Source organism: Sinohyriopsis cumingii, chromosome 3 (assembly GCF_028554795.1).
Source record: "Sinohyriopsis cumingii isolate HCF-2022 chromosome 3, ASM2855479v2, whole genome shotgun sequence".
In the NCBI taxonomy this organism is placed as follows: domain Eukaryota; kingdom Metazoa; phylum Mollusca; class Bivalvia; order Unionida; family Unionidae; genus Sinohyriopsis; species Sinohyriopsis cumingii.
The window spans coordinates 93,090,898-93,115,486 of NC_142963.1; the positions used below are offsets into that span (position 1 = coordinate 93,090,898).

Below are 24,589 nucleotides of genomic sequence, written 5' to 3' on the forward strand. Positions count from 1 at the left end.
GATGAATGAGGTAGGTGCAGTAACCAGATGCAATTTTGACATAAAATATAAGTGTACCCCAACCCCTTGGGGGAGGGTTCAGTTTGGTAACCTATGTGGTCCCAAATGAACAATATTCTGATAAAGTGGGGAGGTGAAGGAGTTGTGTTAGGGACAAGAAATAAATGTAATAACATGGAGATAATAAATATTGAATGAAAGACCAAAATGCAGTATATGACTGTCAATAATCAGTTTTTCTCTGGTCATATTATGCATGTCTAACACAGTGTCCATGCTTCGGTGGTCTAGTGGTTAGAGTGTCCACCTCGGAAGTGGGAGGTCAGGGGTTCAAACCCCGGCCGAGTCATACCAAAACTTTAAAAAATGGTACTAACAGCTGCCTTGCTAGGCACTCAGCCTTAAGAGGCTAGTGTCAGGATAATGTGACTGAGTGAGACATCATGCTACATGTCTGCGGCATGATGCCCCAGTGCTAGACATCACTATAAACTGCCACACTGCAGACATTATAGCGATATGACTGAAAAATTTTTAAAGCTGTTTTTGATATTAATATATATCTGAGGATATTGTTTTCTGCAAAAACAAAGACTTATTACCAACTGCTAAATCAAACTTAAAAAAATGTAACTATTTTCATAAAGTTCAATACAGTACAAAGCCATAATTGCTTGTTTAAATAGGAGTGTGTTGTTACAGCAAAATTTACTGCAATGTGATATATCACATTTTTCAAGCAATGCAAAGTGGTAAATACACAAGTCAGCATGTACTATACTCTCTTAATATGCCATTTATTTATGTCAGTGCCATACAAAGAAAATTTAATTTTAGGGCTTTTTTTTCTTCATCAAAATGTAAAAATCTCTTACCTTCTAGCATATGTGTAATCAGTCTTTGGTTTTCTGCAAAGTGAAAAGGAAAGAATGCTGTAAGGTTTTGGCTACTCAAGTTTATTAAGCAGTATACCAGTTATCTCACAAAAATGATTCCCGCTTCTCCTGAATGTTACAATATGTACAAAATATATACAAATAATAAAATAATAATGTTTAAGAAACAGATATCATCCATTTTCATATATCAGACCATGATCTGAAGTGTCAGAATAACTGATATACATAACACATTGCTGTTTGCATCATGGCTCATCATACTTCATGCACTATTTGCAGAGAATATTTTATCCACCCATTTTTTCTCAAAGCAGAAAAGGCTCCACTATCTGTTTACCTAACTGTATCAATTCAACATACTGTATATTTAATCTTGGACCGACATCCACATTTGCTATTCTTCTGCGATAATAAAGAAAAACCCATGATAAAAGAACATATTACTTGCCAAGTCAGACCAAAAACAACAAAAACAAAACTGAAGACATACAGTATAAATTGAGACCCATTTTAGTTGATACCTTTACAAAACAATACATTCTCATAAAAGGCAATGTTTATAAATCCATTTTCAAAACTTTACTCACATATTTCACTGTATATACAAAACACATTTATGTATAGAACAAATGGGGGCCCCCGAGTGGCATAGTGGTCTAAAGCGCTCTCTGTTACGGATCACTGCCATCTCACCTCTGTTTGTGTGGGTTCGAGTCTCAGATTCAGCCAATGTGGGTATGTGAGAAAGCTTCCAGTAGCTTCTCGTGGGTTGGTGGTTATTTCCGAGGTTTTCCCGGGTTCTTCCTCCACCATTAATACTGGCCGCCATGTATATCCATCACGTGCTGATAAATGGCATTAAACCCAACAACAACAACATTTATAACTTTTCAAGAATTTCATATCTGCTAGGTTGAAAGCCTTTGAACAAACAATCATTTCATTACCAACTAATTTACCTTCATCTGAGGCTTTCAGCCATATGTCAGTCTTGGAGATAAGTGCAGTTTCACAAGAAAGATCTTTTCGAAAGCCAGATTCATTTTCAAGAAGTAGATTGTGATCATTGAGATAGTTCATATAAGAAATGGACAGTTCATATAAGAATTGGACAACATTTTCTAGTAATTTGTTGTTGTTGTTGGTTTAACGTCAGTATTAATGGTGGAGGAAGAACTCGGGGAAAACCCTGGAAAGAACCACCGACCCACGAGAAGCTACTGGCAAGCTTTCTCACATACCCACATTAGCCGAATCTGAGACTTGAACCCACGCAGACAGAGGTGAGATGGTAGTGATTGATCCGTAACGGAGAGCGCTTTAGACCACTCGGGGCCCCTCTAGTAATTTGTAAAGGGATGGAAGAATTGATATTGGTGTGTATATATATATATATATATATATATATATATATATATATATATATATATATATATATATGCCTTTTATGACAAATGGATACTGAATATAGGTCCACTGTACCAAAAATAATGAAAGTTGATTTATAGGAACCTAAGGAATTCTCCTTTTTAGGACAGGCTATTGCTTAATAGAGGTGAGATTCAACCGCTATAGCATAGAGCTTTCAGTGTAGTGAAACCTTTCTGTAAAGGAAACTCAGATTCCTCAACATCTGTTCTGTTGTTGTTGTTGTTGTAACTGACATGTTTGCTAATGACCCTACTTTATTCGATGCTCAAAGAAACCAAGTAAAAAAAAAAAAAAATACCCTTCAAAACTGCTTTGACCAGGCTTCAAAAATGTGCAAAGAAAATGGTATGATCCTCAATACAGACAAAACAAGTCTTGTCAATAAATAAAGAGCAAGACTGCACACTAATATGTTGCATGTTCCCTATGATAACACTGATCTGAAACTGACGTGTTTAGAGAGAATTCTTGCAATATATGTAGATAATAGAAAATAAACTCTTATTTTTAAGAAAATCAAGGCGTTCATTCCATTTTACCTACAGAGTTACTTTATACAAAAGTTATATTCAACCACATCCATCTTAACTACTGTAATACAATTTGGGGGAACACAACTGCTACAAATATGAGAAAAATTTACAGACTTTAGAAATTGCATGTAAAATAACTCTTGATCAGCAAACAGAATATATTCATACTGCAATGCTTACATTTAAAGTATTATGAACACAAGAAAGAATATTTTTGAGAAAAGGCCAAAATAATGTACAAGGTGTTTACAAAATCTGCCAGCACTTACTTAAACGATAAAATGGCAAAATTCTAAACTATCCAATCCAAAGAAGGAACTATTCAAAATTAGCTTTCAATTTTCAGGTGTGCTTGTTTGGAATAACATTCCATATGATATAAAATTAGCTCAAAGATATCTTTTTTCCACAACAGGTGTATTAGATGGATGAAATCATAAAAAAATAGTGTACTTATTAAAGTACATGAGACATTAACCACCTCCTGTACTTCATTTTCATTTCTGCAGCAATGTAGCATTTCTATGAATAGATGTTTTTATACTGTATATTTGCAGGTATGTGCATATGTTTGTGCGTGTGTGTATTATTAGCTGTATTTTATATACATGTATATAATTGAGGGACTCATGGTTGACTAGTTTCATCTATAACTGAGTCACCCTCTGAAAATAAAGTCTTTTTTATTATTATTATTATTACTGTTTTTTCCTGAGGGGATGTGTAACACAATATGACTTTTTTTTAACTGAGAAATAATTTTGCTTAACATAATGAATGATTTAAGTGCTTTAGAAAAAGGAAATTTATATCAAAATGGAGTACTCGTTCAAAACAGCATAACCCTTTACTCCCCAGGTTCTTCTTGTTGTAGGGTTTACCGCCATTTTTCAGCACAAGATCGGCTATACATGGCAGCCAGTATAAATGGTACATGTAATGGAAAAACCTGGGAAAACATAAGAAAGAACCACCAACCCAAAAGAAGCTACTGGCAAGCTTTCTCCCATACTCACATTGGCCGAACCTGAGACTCAAACCCACGCAGACAGAGGTGAGATGGCAACGGTGAGTGCTTTAGACCACTCGGCCACTCGAGGCCCCTACTCCCCAGGTAAGCTTTCCTAAGCCTTGACCTTTGCCCCCCCCTCCACACATAACTACGCTTTTGCCCACCGTCTTCACTTTTCCACGCATTACACAGTATATGCAATGATAGCTTCCAGTTTAGTGTTGATTAGCTGTGAGGTAACCAAATAATGGTCAAAACTAAAAAATCATCATGACTAACATCCTGGTTTAATGAGTTATGTCCTAATATTAGGCCATATAAATCTAAATTTAACTGACCATATATATGCAGAGGGGTTTTCCAAGGCCGCATCCAAAATGGCATTGTTAGCCAATGGTAATTCCTCAATTTGTTGGAAATATTATGGCCTTTTCAACATATGTAATTACTTATAAGTGTGTGTTTGTGATTTGAACTTTTAACATAGCTTTAAAAAAAATCAGTCATATCATTACAATGTCTGCAGTGTGGCAGTTTATAGTGATGTCTAGCACTGGGGCATTATGCCATAGACATGTAGCATGATGTCCCACCAAGTCACATTATCCCAACACTAGGATGATCAGTCCTAACACTAACCTCTTAATGCTGAACCCCTAGCAGGGCAGCAATTAGTACTAGTTTTATAATTCTTTGGTATGACCAAGCCAGGGTTCAAACCCATGACCTCCTGCATCTGAGGCAGATGCTCTAACAACTAAGCCACTGGAACAGTTTACTCATAAGTACACTGTATAATGTTTTCCAAATATGATGCTGAAATTTACATTAATAGTTTTAATTGATAATGCCATTATGTTCTTTAAGTTAAAAATCACATTTTTAGAATGCATGGCAAATACGAAAAGTCTTCTTCCATACATTATTATGTATTTTGGAGCTTTAAGGTGTTTAAAACATCAAACTGGCCATAATTGTGGGGCATAAGAAATAAAATAACAAAATTAAGAATATTTGTGCTGTAACATGTAATTACTTCCATTCTTTTGAATATGCAAAGTTCCAATAAAATCATACAACAGATGATACTGGAAGTGAAAGTTTTTATTTACAAAGGGAATTTCTTGATTTTGTCATGAAGATTTTGTCCTCATCTCTTAATTAGTGATTTGTCTGGAAGCGAAAACAATTTTTATGGATTTAGTTCTGACGTGCAAGATAATAGTGACAGGAATCGGTTAGAATTTCACAATCGATAATTGGTTCCACTTAAACTGATAATCGATTATAATCAGTTACTAAGAGCAAATTTTTATTTTTGTTTGTTATACAGTTATCTTTTAACAAGAGTTCAAAATGTTGATAAATGTACTGGAGTAATCATTTTTAATAACATGTATACTTTAACCTGATAAAATATTACCTTTGTCTTGCGGCCCTGAGTATCACAGTGGTCTAAACTGCTCACTGTTACGGATCACTGCCATCTCACCTATGTGTGTGTTCGAGTCTCAGATTCAGCCAATGTGGATATGTGAGAAAGCCTGCCAGTAGCTTCTCATGGGTCAGTGGTTTTTTCTGGTGAATTTTCGGGTTCTTCCTCCACTATTTATAGCAGCCGCCATGTATAACCTATCTTGTACTGAAAAATGGCATTAAATCCTAAAACAACAACCTTTGTGTCTATTGTGTTCTGTTAATTTTTTCTACAACTTTGTTAAATGAATGCAAATTTTTATGGCTGATCAGTCATATATAACTGAAATACTGTTGCAATCCCCCTTTCATTCATATGTGTTGTGTCTATAATTTACAGTATAGAAGGACATGGTTTTCTTGTTTGTCATTATCTACAAATACTACAAAGAATTTTACATTTAAACTGAAACAAATCATCAAAATTTGTTTACATTTAGTAACTTAAGAATGTAATTGCAAAATCATGTAATCATGACTATATTGCATAATTTGCAGTTAACAGCACCAACACTAGACATTTATATGTATATTTTGAATTTGGACTTATGAAAAGATCATAACTGAAACAAATATAAATTTGCAGCTGAACAACCAAAGGATCACGAAACTAGTCATCCAAACAGGACAGACACCAGTGTGCCTTAGATGTCTGCCTTTCTAAGTATGTTGATCTTTATGGGGATAATTCAGGCTCCAGACTATAGATTTTATTGGTCAAATGACAAGTTTCTCTTCAACGAAGGAATCAAAGTTGTAATGCAATGCAGAAGGTTTGAAAAACTTCCTCCGGTACCTACACCTAAACAATGACAACACCGATTTTCCCGCAGACTACCTTAACCATGACAAGCTTCACAAAATACATCCAGTACTGGATGGAGTTCTGGCCAACATTCAGAACACACACAAGTTTTGCCATTATTAAACTACTGATGAAGGTTGTTATATATTTCTACATTTATTACAAATAATGTATTTCTTTCAAAAAATAAATTGCAAAGCAGACACACTCACATATATAGACCATACAAGGAAGAACTACACATACGTACTTGCATGCATATATATTTTTTTGTCTTTCATCTTTATAATAAACATGATCATTTTTAAAGTACAAACAAAACATGCACAAAATGTTTATATTAGTGATTGCATACTACATCCAATATGAATCACTAATGTGTGCATATCATATACACACAAACACATTATAGATACCCATCACCATGCAACTCCAATATATCATGTCTCCACATATAAAACTAAACTTCAAACTCACTAAAATCTGAAATTTTTTGCATATCTTTTCATAATAATAAATAACTTAACTTTTCATTCAATGATCATGTTTAAAGTTTCGATTAAAATTTCACACAAAAATTCGTTAAATGATCTATCAAGAAGATAATACACTTTACAGGTATGATTGCCTTCAAGGAATGTCTTGAGGCCAAGCAGTCTCTTCCATCGAAGCCAATCAAGTGGGGCCTGAAAGTATTATGGTTGTGCTGTGATAGTTTATCTGTTTTCTGTTACCAGTTTCGTTTTTACAAGATACAGATCACAGCATGAAGGGTCTTGGCTCAAGAGTTGTCCATATATAGTTTGACAACTTTTTCAGATGGTATGAAGTTTATTGAAACATTGTATACATGCTAGCAGCACAATGAGAAAATACTGTAAAGTATTCCCAGAGGAATTTAAAAATCCACCATACAAGGAGCAGAGAGACCATTTAATCAGACAAGAAACCAGTCATAGTTCTATTCACAACAGCAGACCCAATCATCACTGATATTACCAACCTGCAACAGAAAGATGGAACAGTGCAACTGGTCAACCATCCATGGGCAAACTAAGAAGAATACTAATATGGGGTTGACATATGCGACTAACTCAAGAGCCAAATATGTGGTTGGACGAGCATCAAAGAAATGGTGGTGATATGTTTCACTTCACTGTTAACATGCATAATCAATGCCTTAATAACAATGGTGGAGAGTCATCCTGAGAGTCAGGATAGAAGGAAGCAATTCAAACATATTTTCAAAATCAATTTGGCCAAGCAGCTTACAGAAGTTTCAAGTGCAGGAAGGTTGCCACACAACAACAATCTGTAGCTCAGTGACACAGGCCAATACTGATTCACAGAGACTGTAGACACTTAAAAGAAATGAAGGTAGGAGTTTGGGCCTACCTAATATCGTTTTTTGATAAACAACATATTACACTGCTAATTTTTGTCTATAGTTGTGGATTAGCAACTTGATTCTAAAGTTAGAAAATTCAAAAATGAATTATGTTTCTAGTTTGATGTCATGACCCCTAACTTGGTCCTCATATTGTGTCTTATATTTCTGAATGAGGGAGAAGTCAACATAAATTCTTAATTCCTATCTTTAACTTCAGTTGTGTTCAATTTTAATTTAAGAGGATTTATTTATTTATTTAAATTATTCACAAAGAGCTCAATAATGCTTTCAAATTAAATAACTACAGTGTGACCCGCTATACGAATTCGGATATAACGCGGTCGTGGTGTGGCTATCGAAATTTTTCTTGTACAAAAAAAAATTCTTTCTTAAAAGTTCGAAGAAAAAAAACAATAAAAAACATTATTAACATTTTGGGGAATAGAGCATATGTGCAAAACAAAAGACGATCGTGGCGTAGCTCCTGAAATTTTTAATGTATTTTTCTCATACACAAAAAAGTATTTTTCTCTTCATAAAAGTACGAAAAATAACGCATAAAAAGTTTATTCTGGGATCGCGTAGGTCTTTGCCAATGTCGCAAATTTGAATTGTTTTTCCTTATTGGTGGTAAAACATACCATGTAGCAATTTTTTTTATATTGGCGACGCTGTTGGCCATTTATACTTTTATATACAACCATTGGTTTCGAGTGCAGAAATTCTGAGGCCCCATGAGAGAAAGCCGCAAACTAGATATAAAATGCACTGATATTTATATATTGTTACATAAACAAATTCTTTGTCCATATTGACAAACCATCTAAACAGTACTTTGTTATATTATAATCCGCTTATCATGACATCTAGTATGAGTACTGTATGTTGTGAAATATTTGCTTTTATGTTGTTGACATTTTTGGTAACGGAGATCAACCGGACAAAGTATTATCTCATAATATATCTTTCATTGGATTTTCGGCCACTCGCTAGTAATTAATATATTTACAAAGACTGACATTTGTATGTGGATGGTAAGTAAAATTCCTCTTCTTTTCCCTCAGAATTTAATCCTTCATGACACTCACCTTTTCTGTAATAATCCCTGTCATCAAACCAGAACACCATCGTATATATCATCCGTTGACCCTTTGTTAATTTTCAGACGCATGCGTGAAAGGCAGCATCACACTGCTACCACAAATGTAAAAAAATATTTAAAAAATAAAAAATAAATTTTACTTATTGGTTTATTCAATAGGCATGGAGGGACAGTCACTAGAATAGTCCAAACGACAGCCAATTCCTTTTTAAAAATGTACCCAGATAAAATAGTTTGCTGAAATTTCAAAGGAAACAGATTACCTTTGAAGCAATGATTGTTATGAAAATGTACTCAGCAACTGGAAGAAAAAAAATCGGTCTCAATCATGCAGTACAATTATTTGATATTGCCACCGCAATAAGAAATGGGAATTTGTTTGGTTCTCCAAAGCTGTCCTTTAGCGGTGACTTCAATAACGCATGCAACCTTCATCAAAGAAAGCCGATTACAATCTTTCAATAAATACAAAGAACTTTTCATCAAAGGAAGTCAGTACCAAACTTAAATGAAAGTGATGGAATCTGATGGATTTTTGCATTTTCCAACGTGACTGAACACGTTAACTGTGCCGTGAAAGTTTTCTTTTGGTAGGGAAAAAGTTTGTGCTTACGAACGCTACCAACGGCGGCTTAAAACGGAAACTAACTTTCACCTACTTGGAACGTACTGAAAAGTAAATGTGCTTCGTCATTTGTTACGTGATTGTGCTATATTTTTCCCCTGAATTAAGACCAATATGACCTGTGCCAAAATTACTGAATATTTTAAAGCTGTGTGTGTGCATATTTTCAATGGAATCACTTGCATTGTGGATTCAATGTATATGATGAGGTTCGTGGGTGAGTACATGGTGTTGATACTATTCATGCTATACATTAGACATATATATATTAACAGTATTCAAGTATATGTACCAATTCGTGGTTCTCTAAAATAAACTATTATATATGTCTTCTCTGTTTTCACTACAGATGTATTTCTCATTTAATACGCATCAAATTAAAATGGTAACTGTGCTGATGAAGCACATATTTTACCGCCTGCATTTATTACCTACACACCCTCCCCGCAATTTCTTTTGGTACCTGCATAATTTTCTTCAGTGAACTGATTTGGTTGCTTATAACACAGTTCAGTTTATAATGCAGTCGGGTTATATGGCTCCCAACTACCGTGTTATAGGGGGTTTCACGGTTAATATCTCCCCTTGAAAACACCAGAGGGCATATCGGTGTAACTCACTTCCGGATAGTTCATCAATTAAGATGGCAGATGTAGATCAATAAAATGTGACAGACCGCTCACATTATACAAGCAGGATCGATATATCACTATTTAAAAAAAAATTTTATCAATATTTGATCAAATTTTTTACATCTTTTATTTTTTTCACTAACTTGCGCTGTTCCCAGCTTTTAAATAAATATTATCTGCCCATTTCAGAATTTCATTATCTTTCCATTACTACCTTATGCTCTAGTTTGTATTATTTGATTGTGCGAAAGTGTGTTGCTGCGTAAAAAGTTCTTGCAATTTATTTCGCTTGAAGAATAATGAAAATATGTTTATTTTGTACAGATTCAATCACAGCAGTTAATGGAGGTTGAACGACGAGAAAAAAATGATAACTTCTTAAGTTTTTTTATATTATTGATTTAGACTCTTGCTTTTCTATTAATGTTCATTATATTTTTCATGAAATAACTTGAGTTTTTTCAAAATGCACAAATGTCAACCACGCTTGAACAGACAGGCACACGTACGAGTCTCCTTGATGATTATTTTAATTTTATTTCCTTGAACGATTGCAAATTTTAGAGTATACAATTTGGAGAAATAATGATGTTAGACACACTATGCATGTATAGGACATTTGTGGTGCTCACCTATCTGTCTGCCTGTCTGTATGTCTGTCTTCTTTCATCTGGTGCATGGGTATGTATATCCTCAAATGAATGTGTGTTCGCATACGTATATTACATAAACATACTTCTGGTTAAAAAAGAGTATAACATGATGCTTAGTTAGAAAGAGTGACTGACAGATAAAGACAACAAATATGAATATTTGTGAGTATCCATTTATTATTGACTTGTAGAGTATGTTCTTACAAGCAGTCTCTTTTTTAAATCATACTGTTTGCAATTTTACATCCAGTCACATGGATCAATATTGATTTAAAAGGCGAACCAAAGTAATATGACGGAATCTGTGAAATAACTGGATCTTTAAAACTTACATATTTGATGCAAGGGAAGTTAAACAGAATTAAACTAATTTTAAGAAGGCTGTTCTATATGAATTTGCTGGTGGCAATCAGAAATGTTTTGTAAAGACCCCAGCAAATTTGAGAGTTTTTGTGTCAGTATATGCAAAGAAAAATCATGCTGAAAGTTACTGCATGTATCATCCATTATTTGATGTTTCAAAAGTCAAAAAGAAAATGAAACAACAAAAAAACGTCATTGGGCATGTTATTTAATCTGAATATTGTACGATAATTACACCCAAATATGAATAAATATTCCGTCTGCATTAATTACACTCATTTATCATTATGATAACTAATGTAATCATTGCTTTGTTAAGTTCCTCTGAATACATTAAAATACTGTGTTCCATTTTTTTTTTTTTTTAAAAAAATTTCTGGTTTAAAATATTCAGCATTACAAATCATCTGACGCATCGCATTCGTATAATTTTCTTATTGAACTTGGGTTATAACTTTCTTAACACGTGTTATAAACGAACTATTAGCCTTGCGAAAATAACTGAGAAAGAAGGATATATCAACATATGAAAAATGCAAATTGCTGAGATTGTTTTCATTAAAGTTATATAACCAAAAATGTGCAATAAATGTTTAAAATCGGGGAGCAGAGTGAAATGTTCCTACAAATGTATCTGTAATTATGGATGATGAATTTATATTATCATGTCTGGACAGTGTATTTAATTTAATTATTTGATATCATTTAAGTATGGAAAGTAAATATTATTTAATTATCTGATATAATGTTAGTATGGACACTGAATCTAATTATCTGATTTAATGTCTATAGTTATTCTCCTAGTATGAACAAAAGATGTTTGGCATATATAATTGATTCATTGGTTTCACCATAATGATCTGTAGTACAGCTAAGATACCTTCCTTTGTTGACTATGTTTCGCTAACCAAGTGTAGAACGGTGAACTATCCGGAACTGGAAAGTTTTTGTTGGCATGCGCATGGGAGCTAAGGGAGGTAATTTTAGGTGCTATGATCAGTAATTCTGTTGCAACCGTGAAACTCGCTATAGCAGGGTCACAATGTACTATGGATTATTGCAAAGTGATGTGGAAACATTTTGGATTATATCATTGTGATATATCAATGCCATTTTTCAGCACACTATAGGCTATACAAGGCGGCCAGTATTAATGGTGGAGGAAGAACCCGGGAAAACCACTTGTGGCTTCAGGTTGACATTTTCAGAATATAACACAACCACGTCAGTGAAAAATTTTACAATAATATTTCCATCAAATGCTTTCACCAAGTATGCTGATTAAATACATATTGGTATTTACATACTGATCTTTTAAAGTTTCAGATATAGGTAGATCAAATGAGGACTACCATTTCTTTGATATATATTATTTGCATTTTCTAATGGGATGTGACCGATACATAATTTTATAATATGTGATCAATATTCAAATTCATGGATTTTTCATATGCATGAACAGTACTTAACGGATTGAGGACTGTACTACACAAATATAAGTTGTCGATATACAAGCATATTTCAGACTAGTTTATCTTCTTTTAATTAAAAGCATGTATATTTGCACCTGCTATTATTACACCCCCACCCCATATCCCATCACTTTTACAGTAAGTGCATCATTTATTATTTTCTTCAGTTAAATGACTTGATTGTTTTAACACAGTCTGGTACTATGGACCTCAATCAGCGTGTTATAGCAGGATCACACTAAACTGACTTTTGTGACAGATTAGTTATGCATACTGCTGACAACATGTGAGATTATCTTCTTCTACAGGAACTCACCTTAATGAATCCACTGAAGAAAAAAAACCTGATATTTTATACTGCACTTGGATATAATCAACACACTCAAAATAGCTACATGGTTTTCAGATATGTCACTGTAGATCAACAAGTTCTCTTATCCGCCGCTCCCATCCTTCCTCTCTCTATTACGTATATGTACCTAGGGGCCATCCATTTAGCAACATAAACAAAAATCTGGCAAAGCTTGACCCCTCCCCTCTCCCTGTACACATGCATACTTTTTTTTACACCCACCCACCTGCATAAGTATGCTTTATGCACCACCCCAAATTCTATAGAACGGCCATTATTTCATCCACACAGAAATGATCAAGGGATTAATAACATTAACATATATAATAAAACAGATAGTCCACTGATGTTGAATATCTGGCTGCATCAAAGAAATAAGCTGTGTAACTTTAAAAAAATTGTCTAACGTCTGCTAAAACTCAAACGCTGACTGAACCCAGTCGAACAGGTTACATATTAGACAAATTATTGAGGTTTCATCACCCATTTCCTGTGCGTACGAACATTATCAGTTCTCCCCCAACCCATAAGGAAGCGTATGCATTTGGGTTAACCCCACCCCCACCCCTCCATGTGTACATAGTAAATGGACAGCCCCTAACTCTCTCAATTCATCCACCTCGGATGCAGGTGGTTGCAGGTCAACATGGTGTCAGAAATATGTGACTTGGTGGGACATCATGCTACATGTCTGCGGCATGGTGCCCCAGTGCTAGACATCACTATAAACTGCCACACTGCAGACATCATATCGATATGACTGAAAAAGTGTAAAAGCTACGTTAAAAATCAAAATCACATACACACATATATACTATATCACATACCATCACCCAATCCCCTTACCTACAGAATATGACTGGCTAACCCTTACTAAATGGAGGATAGGCTACAAAGACCATACAATACTACATGATGCTGACCCAACATTTAAGAATATGACCCATCTCCTCAGATTTGTGATGATGCTGACCCAGCATTTAAGAATATGACCCAGTTACCCAGATCTGTCATTGACTTCCTCACAACTTGTTGCAAGTTAGAAACCTAATATTCAACCTTACATATCTTTAACTTTTTCTCATCCTACAATCCTTTTGGTCATATATAATTTTCAGTTGAATTCACATAATAAATTTTAATGACTTAAACACAGTGATTCACCTTTTATCCTACTATGCTTCTGTCACAGGATACACTCTAACATTTTGTGGGGTCCCTAAAGGTAAGGGTTCAACGAAACTGAAAAATTAAAGAATACCTATCACTTAAGTTTAATGATAATTTCACTTAACCTGAAAATCCTTATGGATTACATACTCAACCACCCTCCCTGTCTCTCATCTTGTATCATGTGACCTCTTTAAAGACTGACCAGCCACATGACCAATGTCATTTCCTGTGATTCCTATGGCAAGGCCTTAAACTTATTGTGGTCCAAGGTCCAGGGCTGTTTGTTTTTTTAAGCCACAGACCAGTCATATGTAAGCAGTACCAGCCCATCAAACCTTTAATATTTCTTATTTGTTCCAATAAATTGAAGAAAATGTTCTTTTCAATCCTTACAACATCTGAAAAAGAGTCATAAAAGTGCACCAATGCCAGATGAAGTTGAGTGATATTGAGGAACTGGCGTTGTAAATATCACTGGAAATATGCAAATCTAGCATGCAATATGCTGACTACCAGTCCAAGCTTGATCATCATCATTCAAACCTTTGTTCTATACCATAACTAAAACTAAACATCAATAGTATCGAATTACCATATGTTTTAGAGTCTATAAATTTGTTTAAGTAAGTATTTACTGGCAGAAGGCAAGAGTCAACAACAGGGAATTTGTGTGCTACATGTTGCACTGCAGGGCTTCAGAAACTCAGGTCCAAACAAGACAGAAATTATGAAAAAAATAAACAAATTCATACTCAACAGGATCAACGGGGATGGGATAGGCTATGGGTTGAGTATGATGACATGAGATTGTTTTTGTTTTGTTTAGGATTTATGGCATACACTGAGCTGGCTTCTTTCTGTTAATTAGTGGAAGACAAGAGTCGTAACACATCAAACTTCAACTTGGTAAGTATCATTTAATTTTCCAAATGGATGGACAGATGAACATAATTGGCTCTACTTATGGCAGGCATTTTAATATCAGGTTTGTTCCTTTATATTAATAAACACGTAGAAAGTCCTGCATATGTGGGAAAATGTTCAATTTGTAACAGGCTGCTAGATTTGGGTTTTTCCACAGAGGCTGCTAGATTAGGGGTTTTCCACCCACCTACATACTGTAGTATCAATTTAATTACTACCATACATGTATCTACTAAACACATGCTGTTGTTGGTTGGTTTCTAATGTCACTTTCAACACTTAATATGGCAGTACAATAGAACCTGTCATGAAAGACCACCCCTTCTGCCAAAAACAATGGTATCTAAAGACAAATAGTCTCTCACAACTGGTCATAACACTAGTCCTACAAGTAAGACCTTGATGCTGATATTTATGTTTTGGGTGTCTTAAACAAAACTAACATGTGCTATGTCTGACATTGTAGGACTAGTCATAAAACTATATAACCACAGGAGTCTGACATTTTATCAATAAAGTACGGCGAAATCTCTGACAACATGAAATCACCTTATTGGTAATATAAATAAACATATTCATTTATATTACCGATAAAGTGATTTCATGTTGTCATCCGATTTTGCCATACTTTATTGATAAAACATGAGACTCCTGTGATAACCAATATGTGCAAGGAGAACATGGTCTTTCAAGATGGGTGGTTCTAGCAGTGGACTCACAAGAGAGGTTTTACTGCATCTATATCATGGCGAAGAAATGAGAGCAAAATATGTCTCAAGGGCAAATTGTAGCAGTCAACTGACAGCCATAGATTTAGTCTAATAAATCAGCCCCTAATGCATTATCCTGGTTTGATACCAATTTATCTGACTACTGGTGATTTAGCATGTATATGCTAATCACACCATGAAAAGTTGTGAGGATACAATTACCTACCTGCCCCATCACTGATATTCTCAAGATTCATATTACTAAATTCCTTGTATTTTAAACCGATCAATATGTACCCTGAATCCACATAAACATTCAGACAGTCAGCCAATGAATTTAAAGCTGTGTAAAATAGAGCAAAGCCACTTTGTGCTGCAAAATCTGTGGCCACTAATAACCACTACCTTTAATCCATGCAGAGAGAGCATTTCTGCATGATCCATTCTTTTCACTACCAACAAATTCATACTTACATTTATCAGCGCTTTGTATCCCCATGTACACAAACACATGGGTCAACTGCTACTCCACACAAACTGTGGCTTTGAATACATTACAGTGTTTATAAAAGTAAATCTTGTATAGTTTACATGCACTACAACAGTAATAGTACAGGCCTGATTGAGAATTTAGAATATTCACAGATACTGTTACTTAAAGGAAATATAAGCCATGCATTTTCCCAAGCTGCAGATTCTAATGCAGGCACATAATTACATGGGAAAACATAATGAAGCACCCTCTGTCCTAGCCTTTCTAATACACAGGTGAATGTACCTTATAACTATAGCGGCCTAACAAATGATCCTCACATGTAAATACCTTCTCGAGTAGGTAAGCCAGTGGTTACTGAGTTATGAATATATTACACGCCTGTCTGCACATATTGTCATCAGAACTGTACCGACACAAGACTACATATTGATACTAAAAATTAATCAAGGGGGAAAGAAACAAAACCCTAGCACACATATATTATTTATGTTTGAAGATAGGGACTTGTGAAAGGTGTAAGATTGAAGATAGGGACTTGTGAAAGGTGTAAGAATTGGTGCACTGATCTTCTTTACAATGTTAAAGAAAGACAAAAATGCTTATATTGTTCATTATCAATTCTTCATTTAGTAAATATTTTATTCAGTTAGCAAATCTAACTAATTGTTTAATTTTATTTTAATAAAGCAGCTGGATTACAATATTTTTTACAAGACATTGAAAGATATTTGTTGTTGAATACAAGACTAGCTGGCATTTTTAGCACCCTTGTTTATAAAGGAATCACTGCCTACAAGTTCAATTTCAATAAATTCTAAGAAGCATCAAACAAATGCATCTAACTAGTGTCTTGTTCTATTCAATACAAATAGGTCTAAATCAAGGCACTTGTTTTTATCAATTCAGCATCACTCTCCTAAAAGGAATAATCATCTGAAGAGTATGAATTATCAATATTTGAAGTGCCTGTCTGACACACATTTCAATTTCCATTTCCAAGAGTTTCAGTGCACACTCTACAGATATTACGAACTTAAAAGTGAAGTTGTTTGCATTTACAACATGCACAATGCAGTGAATGTTGGCATACATCTGTTTTACTTTCATCTACTGTGGCTGAAATTTCATTGGATATTGTGCTTATGGAAACTGTACATCATCTAACACAGAAATGACCAAAGGAACTTCTTCCATGTGCTCAAAAAAAATCAGCCTGAATTAGTCTAAAATACACAACTTCAGGAGTTGTAAAAAGAGGGAAAATGAATCTTGCCAGACTAGACAAAAATCCTGTTTCGGATATTGCAATGAATGAATTACCAAATATATAAAATGTTAAAAAGTTATTGGCTCATGTTTTTACCATTTATATCTGAAATCCAGGAACAAGCAGAGGTAGCAGTTTTTGGATAGGTGCACATCTGAAGCAAGGCCATGCTGTATATTCTATAAATGAAAATACACCCATCAATCAAGCACCAAAATAAAGGGAAGTAAATGTTCTTTTAATATACAATCATTTTGAAATAGTCAGTATAACCAGTGAAACTGTTACATGGTGGTTTATTTATTGGTGTCAAGAGGATGACTTGATCATAGTGTTATTGCCCATGTTGAGTAAATAATAAAATAAAATAAGAAATTAAAGGGTGGAATAATTAGAGACCCAAGCAGAGATTTAGAATGGAACAACACAACACCTTGTATGCAGAATATAACAATTTAATTAGTAATATAAACAAAAGGGAAGTGGGGGGGGGTATTTCCCAGATGAAATTCACTTTATCCATCACAAGTCTAAGTTTTGCAAGAAGGTGAAATCTTAGCTCTAAGAAAGAATAGCAAGTATTTTTTCTTCTCAGTAAATAAAAGTCCAAGGAACAGGAATCTGGAAGTATTTGAGATGCAGAACTAAAGATGGAGACGGATCTGCAATGATGGATGTGATTGACTCTTGAAAGCTCAAGGTATTTATTTCAATCTCATGCAATTGCTTCTTTGATATGACTTTACAATTATTTGTTTGTTTTTAATTCATACATCAACTTTTCTCTGATAGAGTTCAGAAGGTAACTGTTTGCATTTATTAGTCTTGAATGTTATATGACTCATTTATTATAAGAATTTCATACATTATTTTTTTGAATCTTGAGATAATTGTTGAATTTTTTTGATTATATTAAATGTGGATCTTGTGGGCTAAGAATGGATATTACTATGTCTGGAAATGTTATGCCAATGAATTGTTAGTAAATACTGTAGTTAAGACATGAAGCGAATTTTGTTAATTCAATTGTGTAAGTAAGATGTGAATTCTTTTAACTGAAATCAAGCCCCCCCCAGTCCACATTTAGTCCAGTTAGTGACTTATAGTCCACAGCAGGACATAATGGTTCATTACAAGGTCTAGATGACATTCTATTTCAGTTAGGGATGTTAAAAGCCAATTTGGGTGATACATGTAAATTAATCTTCTTGTACTTGGGTTTATGTATCTGCTGTCTGGTTGAAACTGAGCCATATTAGCCTTAGTTTCTGTTGGATTTATGATGATATCTGACTTAACAAGAGAGAGAATAATGTTTGATCCCTGAAGCAAAAACCTGGCAAATATTTAGGTTGCCTACTTATTTACTTAAAAGGGAAATAAGTCCATCATTGGATCGATATAGTGGGCAAAGAGAGGAGTCAACCAATACTACAGCTGATGACCCTGAAAGACTGGATGAAGACAGAAAGAAAAGGAAAAGGAATATGTCAACTCTAACCTGTCAACAATGTTGAATCTGGAGTTAACTGACAAGCAATCAGGTTATGCAGTCATGCTGAACAAATGAGTTTGATTGCTCACTCGATTTTATGATGAAATTTATCATATTGGTATAAACAGAACAGCTAATTGCATTTTGTAACAAAGTTTTGTTAATTATTTGCTAACAGAAACATCTCCTGCAAGTGTCATGTTCAATTTCATTTTGTTCACACAGTTGATCAAAACTGTTATAATCTGTATATGAGGCCTTGTGTTGTTCTATATATCTGCTATGATCTCCATTTATTCCATCAATAAATTTCATATTTTATTTTATATACTCAATCTATGCAATAATATCATGGTTAGTCTTGATAATGACAACCACAACCACCATATAACTGAGAGTAAAATAGTAGATTCTTTTGCTTCATATCTAAAGTTATATTTTAGGACACGCTTGAGTTTTCTTGTGGAAGTAATGTTGGTTTTATTTCATAAATGTGAATTGCAAAGTGTGATTACTTGCTGTATGATAGGATCTGAATATCATATGTGTGGGTTTTGCTTGGATTTATTGTTTGTTTGTTGGTTTGATTTCATTATGGAAAAGCAAGTTTCAAAGTCTGTAGTGAACTTCAGATTCATGTTCAGCTATCTTTTAACAGTCATTTTAATTTCTATCAACTTGAAAGCTGTCCATGCTTGTATGCTTTCTTTAAAACTATGTTGTGTAGATTTTTAAATGTTCTTATGTCACTTGTTTAGGATCAAATAAACAGTAACACAAGAAAGAGTGAAAACAAGCTTTGAAAAATATACAACAATTTATTTCCATGGAAAAATTCTGTAAAAATGAAATAACATAATGTTCTACAGATTTCATGTTCGAATCCCAATGAAGAATCCAAGATGGAAGACGATGACGTATGCTGCAATCTGAAGTGTTGAAGTCTACAGTTCCTTGTAGAAACAAAAATTATCACTCCGGTTTCTGATAGATGAATAAATTTTTATTTAACAAACTGTCCTTGTTCCACAATATTACATGAGCACAATTAGTTTCCAGGCAAATAACAGAATTAATCCTTATGAATCCAAGTAATTTGAAATAACTCCAAACAGCACAACATACAACTAACAGTTTAACAGCCCAGCTTCTACTGAGATTAATTCTCCAAAACATGGGTTATATGGGCTTTCTATAACGTAAACAAGGATCATGTGATCATCATCTGGAAGTTTATAGAAGCAAGTACTTGTTACAGATCACGTTTGACCCTGACAAAAACCAATCATTTTTACTCCAAGAAAATAACGAATTTAAAATATTGTTTATATCTTAAAGACAAAGTCCCAACATGACCTTGGAAACAACCAATCATTTTAAAATAAAACAGAACTTGTTTACGAAGGTTGCTACAAATTCTGAAACAAGGTCAGGATTTAGATCAACACCTGGTGTTTATAAACTAAGTCAAGGTCAAACTATTTTCTAAAAAAAGGTATCATCTCGAGTGAATAAATTTACAATATCATGTAATGAAAAATATTTTTTTTTAAACTGACAAACAATTAAATTGAAATAAATATATATATATTAAATCAGATATAATTAAATCAAATATACATAACAATATAACTGAAGGCTTTTCCCTTTCTTTGGTATCAGCAGCCATATTTTACTGGTGGATCTTAATCATTTGGCCAAACCTGAGAGACTTTCATGTCAGGATGCTTTCTATCAAACTTACTGGTAGTCAAATTCTGTTTAGCAGTTTTTGAAAAGCTGTTGATAGGTTTTTTGGCTTGTAATAAAGGCTTTACATTTAATGCTAGATCAGCATCATTTGGACAAAAGAAGCTGTAACGAATAACACACTATTCACAACAAAAGACCATACTACAAACTTACTTAGCTGTATGGCCAAGAGAACTAAAAACATACATGATCACTGGAGCAACAAAAGATAAGTAAATCAATTCCAACCTTTCATCACCACATACACATCCAACTGTAACCACAAAGCCATTAAATAAAAGTAATAATGTGCATACATGTGATAGAAAAAACAGGTCAGGTCAGTACAGGACATAACAGGAGCATTCAAAAATGTGGTCAGGAGTTTTTACCTCAAAAGATGGAGTATTTTCATCGACCTGACTTTTAGCATTCAAATGGACATAAATTACAACCACTGAACAAATTTCCAATTTTTAATATTAAAATATGCACATCATATCATGTCAGTCCTTTCACAGTAATCTGTTGCCATGCATACTCTTCCTGTAACATCACAAGCATTTAGAGCATTTCTTAGATGACTGATGGATTTTAAGAGTGGCAGTCATCATCACTGTTTATCTTAACACTTAGGAGATTATATACTAATGCAGAATCCATGTTTCCTCTTGAATCGGCATGAATTTTCCTCAGAATAAAAATTGTCCTTTTTGTGTCTCCATTAGAATATGATAATGTCATTACAACTCTAATGAAGCTGAAATCAGTTCAAGCCTGTGAATAGGTTCAGACTGCTGATTGCATTCCAGAACTGCTCGAGACTGGTAATGTCTGGATCTAATTCTAATATCGTTTTAACGTCAGTAAGATATGAGGTACAAATACATACATTATACCATCACACCATTATGACTTTATGCCTAATGTTCTGACAACTTTGTTATTATCATTATCACCATTCTTTAATTATTAAATGACAATCAAATCTACAAAATAATTATCACTTACTAGTATTATAAACTTAGACAAAAAAAAACATTCATCCCAGGGATTACAAATTAAAATGGCCATTAGTGTTACTTTAGTGCAGAAATATTTTACAATGGATTAAATCATGTTCATGGGTGTTTATATCGGTTATTGTGATGCAGTCGTTAAACAATGGTGTCGAATGCATATTTTGCATAAAAGTTATAATCACTGGTCATATACTCCAGATGGTAATATAAATTCACAAGAGATTATGTCTAACAATAAAGCTTATGTCTGACTATAAAGCTGGCAAACAGTATTTAACATCTAACTTGATCCACATTTGATGCAGATTCCACTAACATGGATTTCAGAAATGGTATATTTGTTGTCATGGTTTATAAGCTTTTGAGACAGGAATTCTGCATGATGTGTTTGTTTGACACAACCCGTGTAAAGGTACATTTGTATAGATGTCTTCACACCATATAGTTCATCTAATTAAACTGTAGTGGTCACTGATGTTATGGATGATTATGGTAACCTCAACTTTGCGACCATATGTTTAGGAGAATAATTCAAAACAAAATATGGAACTTTAGGACTTGTTAACTTTTTATGAAGTTTTGAAAGCTAAAAGGAAATAAATTGCTTGTTCTAGTGGCTGTTGATTAACTATTAATACCTAATACCAGCAGCAGGGGACTTGTACAGACCCCCTGGCTCAGATAATTTTAAGTTCTCCACCGAACATTTTTCCGTACAAGCCTCAGATTGCAGAAATAACGCCTCCTGCGTAAAATAATCATTAAAATTTCCCCCCAAATTGCATTTTCAGGCATAAAAAAAAATCTAACAAATTTGGGGGGGGGGGGTGGTAAAAATTGTTTGTTATTGCAAATTTTCGGTTGCAAATGTTAATTTTATCTTGCAATAAAACAATATCGTTGAAAATAAGATGAGTCGAAAAGTTAGTAGAGTTGGAGAACCTCATTCTGCCAGATTAGTGCGAGAAGAATTAGCGGCAGTAAGGAAACTTATTCCGACAAAACGATTATTTAAGAAAAAAGTTCGTGAGTACGATGATGAGCAACATCATATTGGTGAAGTATCGTCAAAGTGGTTGAATCCAGTCACTGGAATTATCGAAGAAGTTGCATACGGCAAACAAAAGAAAGATAAGGAACTTAGAGATATTGGGCTTATTCCCATGACGAGAGATATCGAGCAACACACTCGATTTGTTCCTGGTCAACTTGATCAAATTTATCAAGAACAAACACAAGCACATCAGGCACAGGCACAAGCACAAGCGCAAGCACAAACGCAAAGGTTGCAAGATAAATTACAGCAAGCACGAACAAGGATACAGATACGGGCACAAACACAAGAGTTGCGAGAAGAATTGCAAAGAACACAAGAACAAGCACAAGCACTAGCAGAAGAACAAGCACAAGCACTAGCACAAGTGAAACAAGAAAAAGAAAAACAAGCACAAACATTAGCAAAAGAACAAGCACAAGCACTAGCACAAATGAAACAAGAAAAAGAAGAACAAATACAAGTATTAGAACAATTGATACAAGAAAAGGAAAAACAAGAACAAAAACTAGCACAAGCGAAAGAAGAAGAAGAACAAGCACAAACAAAAAAAGAACAAGCAGAATTAAGATCAGGTGCAAATAGATTTACCGATGATACTATCTCAAGAATAAAATCGATGGAACCGGATGATGTTGTGGAATTTGTTGTAGACAATTTCGAAAAAGACGAGCGAAAAAAATTTATGAAACCTGGTAAAGCTGATAACGTGACATTTTCGCAGTGGACAAGATGGATATTTTATGTGTACAGAGATGTTAGAACAATTAAATATGATGATCCAGATTTTTCTGAATTTTTAAATGCCATACACGAATATAGAAGTAGGCAAAAAGTTAGTCAGGAACAGGAATTATTATCTTTGCCTAGTGAAATTGAAGCAGAACCAGAGGAAATTCCAAAAACTGAAAGAAAACGGCCCACACCAACAGAATTATTCACTGACGAAGCTCTTGAGCAATTTAGGGACAAAGATAAATTAATTCAAATAGCTAGATTTGGTTTTAAAGACCCGAGACAATATTATAAATCACTTGTATTTCGTAACCCATCACTAAATGAATGGATTCGTGACATTTATTTTGCTTCTGTAAATAAACCTATTGACCCATACGACCCTGGTTATATAAAATTTGTGACAAAAATAAATAGATTAGAAAGGGAAGAACAATTTCCACCCAGAAAACATTTTAAAAAATATAAGCATAAAGTACCAATACCCAAAGAAGGGGAGGAACCACCACCACCAAAAACAGGAAGCGGATATTCAGTTTGTCCCGACAGTGTTGTGAACGACGTATCTCGTCTTGAAGTATTAATCGGAGGAAAGCGAGCTGGAAATAACTCCCGTGAGATAGTCAACGAAGCATCAGATATTTGTCAGCGATTATTCCGCGGTGGTATCATCGATTCTCATATTTATAAAGAGTTTGTTGATGAACTCATCGATTAAATCAACACAATTGAAATAATATGATTGTTCATAAACATCAGCGCAGATCTAATCAGGTCCGCATAGTAAACTCTCGATTACCAGTATACAAATATATTCACGGTAATGGATTAGGCGATATCATTGGAAGTTTCGTTACTCGAGTAGTACCCAAAATTGGCCCAGTAGCAAAGCAACTAGGATTAAAAGCAATAGGAGCAATTGGCAATACTGTTGTTTCTGGTGTCGGTAATTTGGCTAGTAAAGGCTTCAACGCTATCAAAAATAAAATATTAAGTTTAGTACGTAAAAAGCAGCCTGTTAAATTACCTAGCACCAAAGAAATGCCACCCGAAGTTAGTAAAGTCATAAATGATGCGGCAAATAAAAAAATAAATGATTTAGCACAGGAAGCTGCTATAACAAATCTAGCGCAGGAAGTTGCTAATATAAATCCAGCGCAGGATGTTGCTAAGAAAAATCTTGTAAATACAAGTTTCATTTCAGGCAGTGGTCTTCGTTTTAGACGATATTATTAAT

At 34.2% G+C, this 24,589-nt stretch overlaps 1 protein-coding gene and 1 long non-coding RNA gene across 3 annotated transcripts in view; one reads left to right on the forward strand and one right to left on the reverse strand.

Moving 5' to 3' along the window:
• LOC149803290 (uncharacterized) overlaps nucleotides 1-24,589 on the reverse strand; it is a 169,908-nt gene that overhangs the window by 122,028 nt on the left and 23,291 nt on the right. The window contains exons 1-2 of one of the 2 annotated variants that reach the window (XM_089952979.1): nucleotides 16,027-16,337; nucleotides 876-908 (exon numbers count right to left, since the gene is read on the reverse strand). Coding sequence is in view for 1 of the 2 variants with exons in the window: in XM_089952978.1 (XP_089809104.1) it covers nucleotides 876-908 (33 nt within the window). In the remaining variant the exon portion in view is untranslated. Of the gene's footprint in view, nucleotides 1-875; nucleotides 909-16,026; nucleotides 16,338-24,589 lie in introns of those variants that run through there. The other variant, XM_089952978.1, reaches the window with a different exon arrangement.
• On the forward strand, nucleotides 14,573-19,792 carry LOC149803291 (uncharacterized). Its single transcript, XR_016420178.1, has 3 exons — nucleotides 14,573-14,824; nucleotides 17,911-18,015; nucleotides 18,691-19,792. It is a non-coding gene; the product is annotated as an uncharacterized LOC149803291 (long non-coding RNA).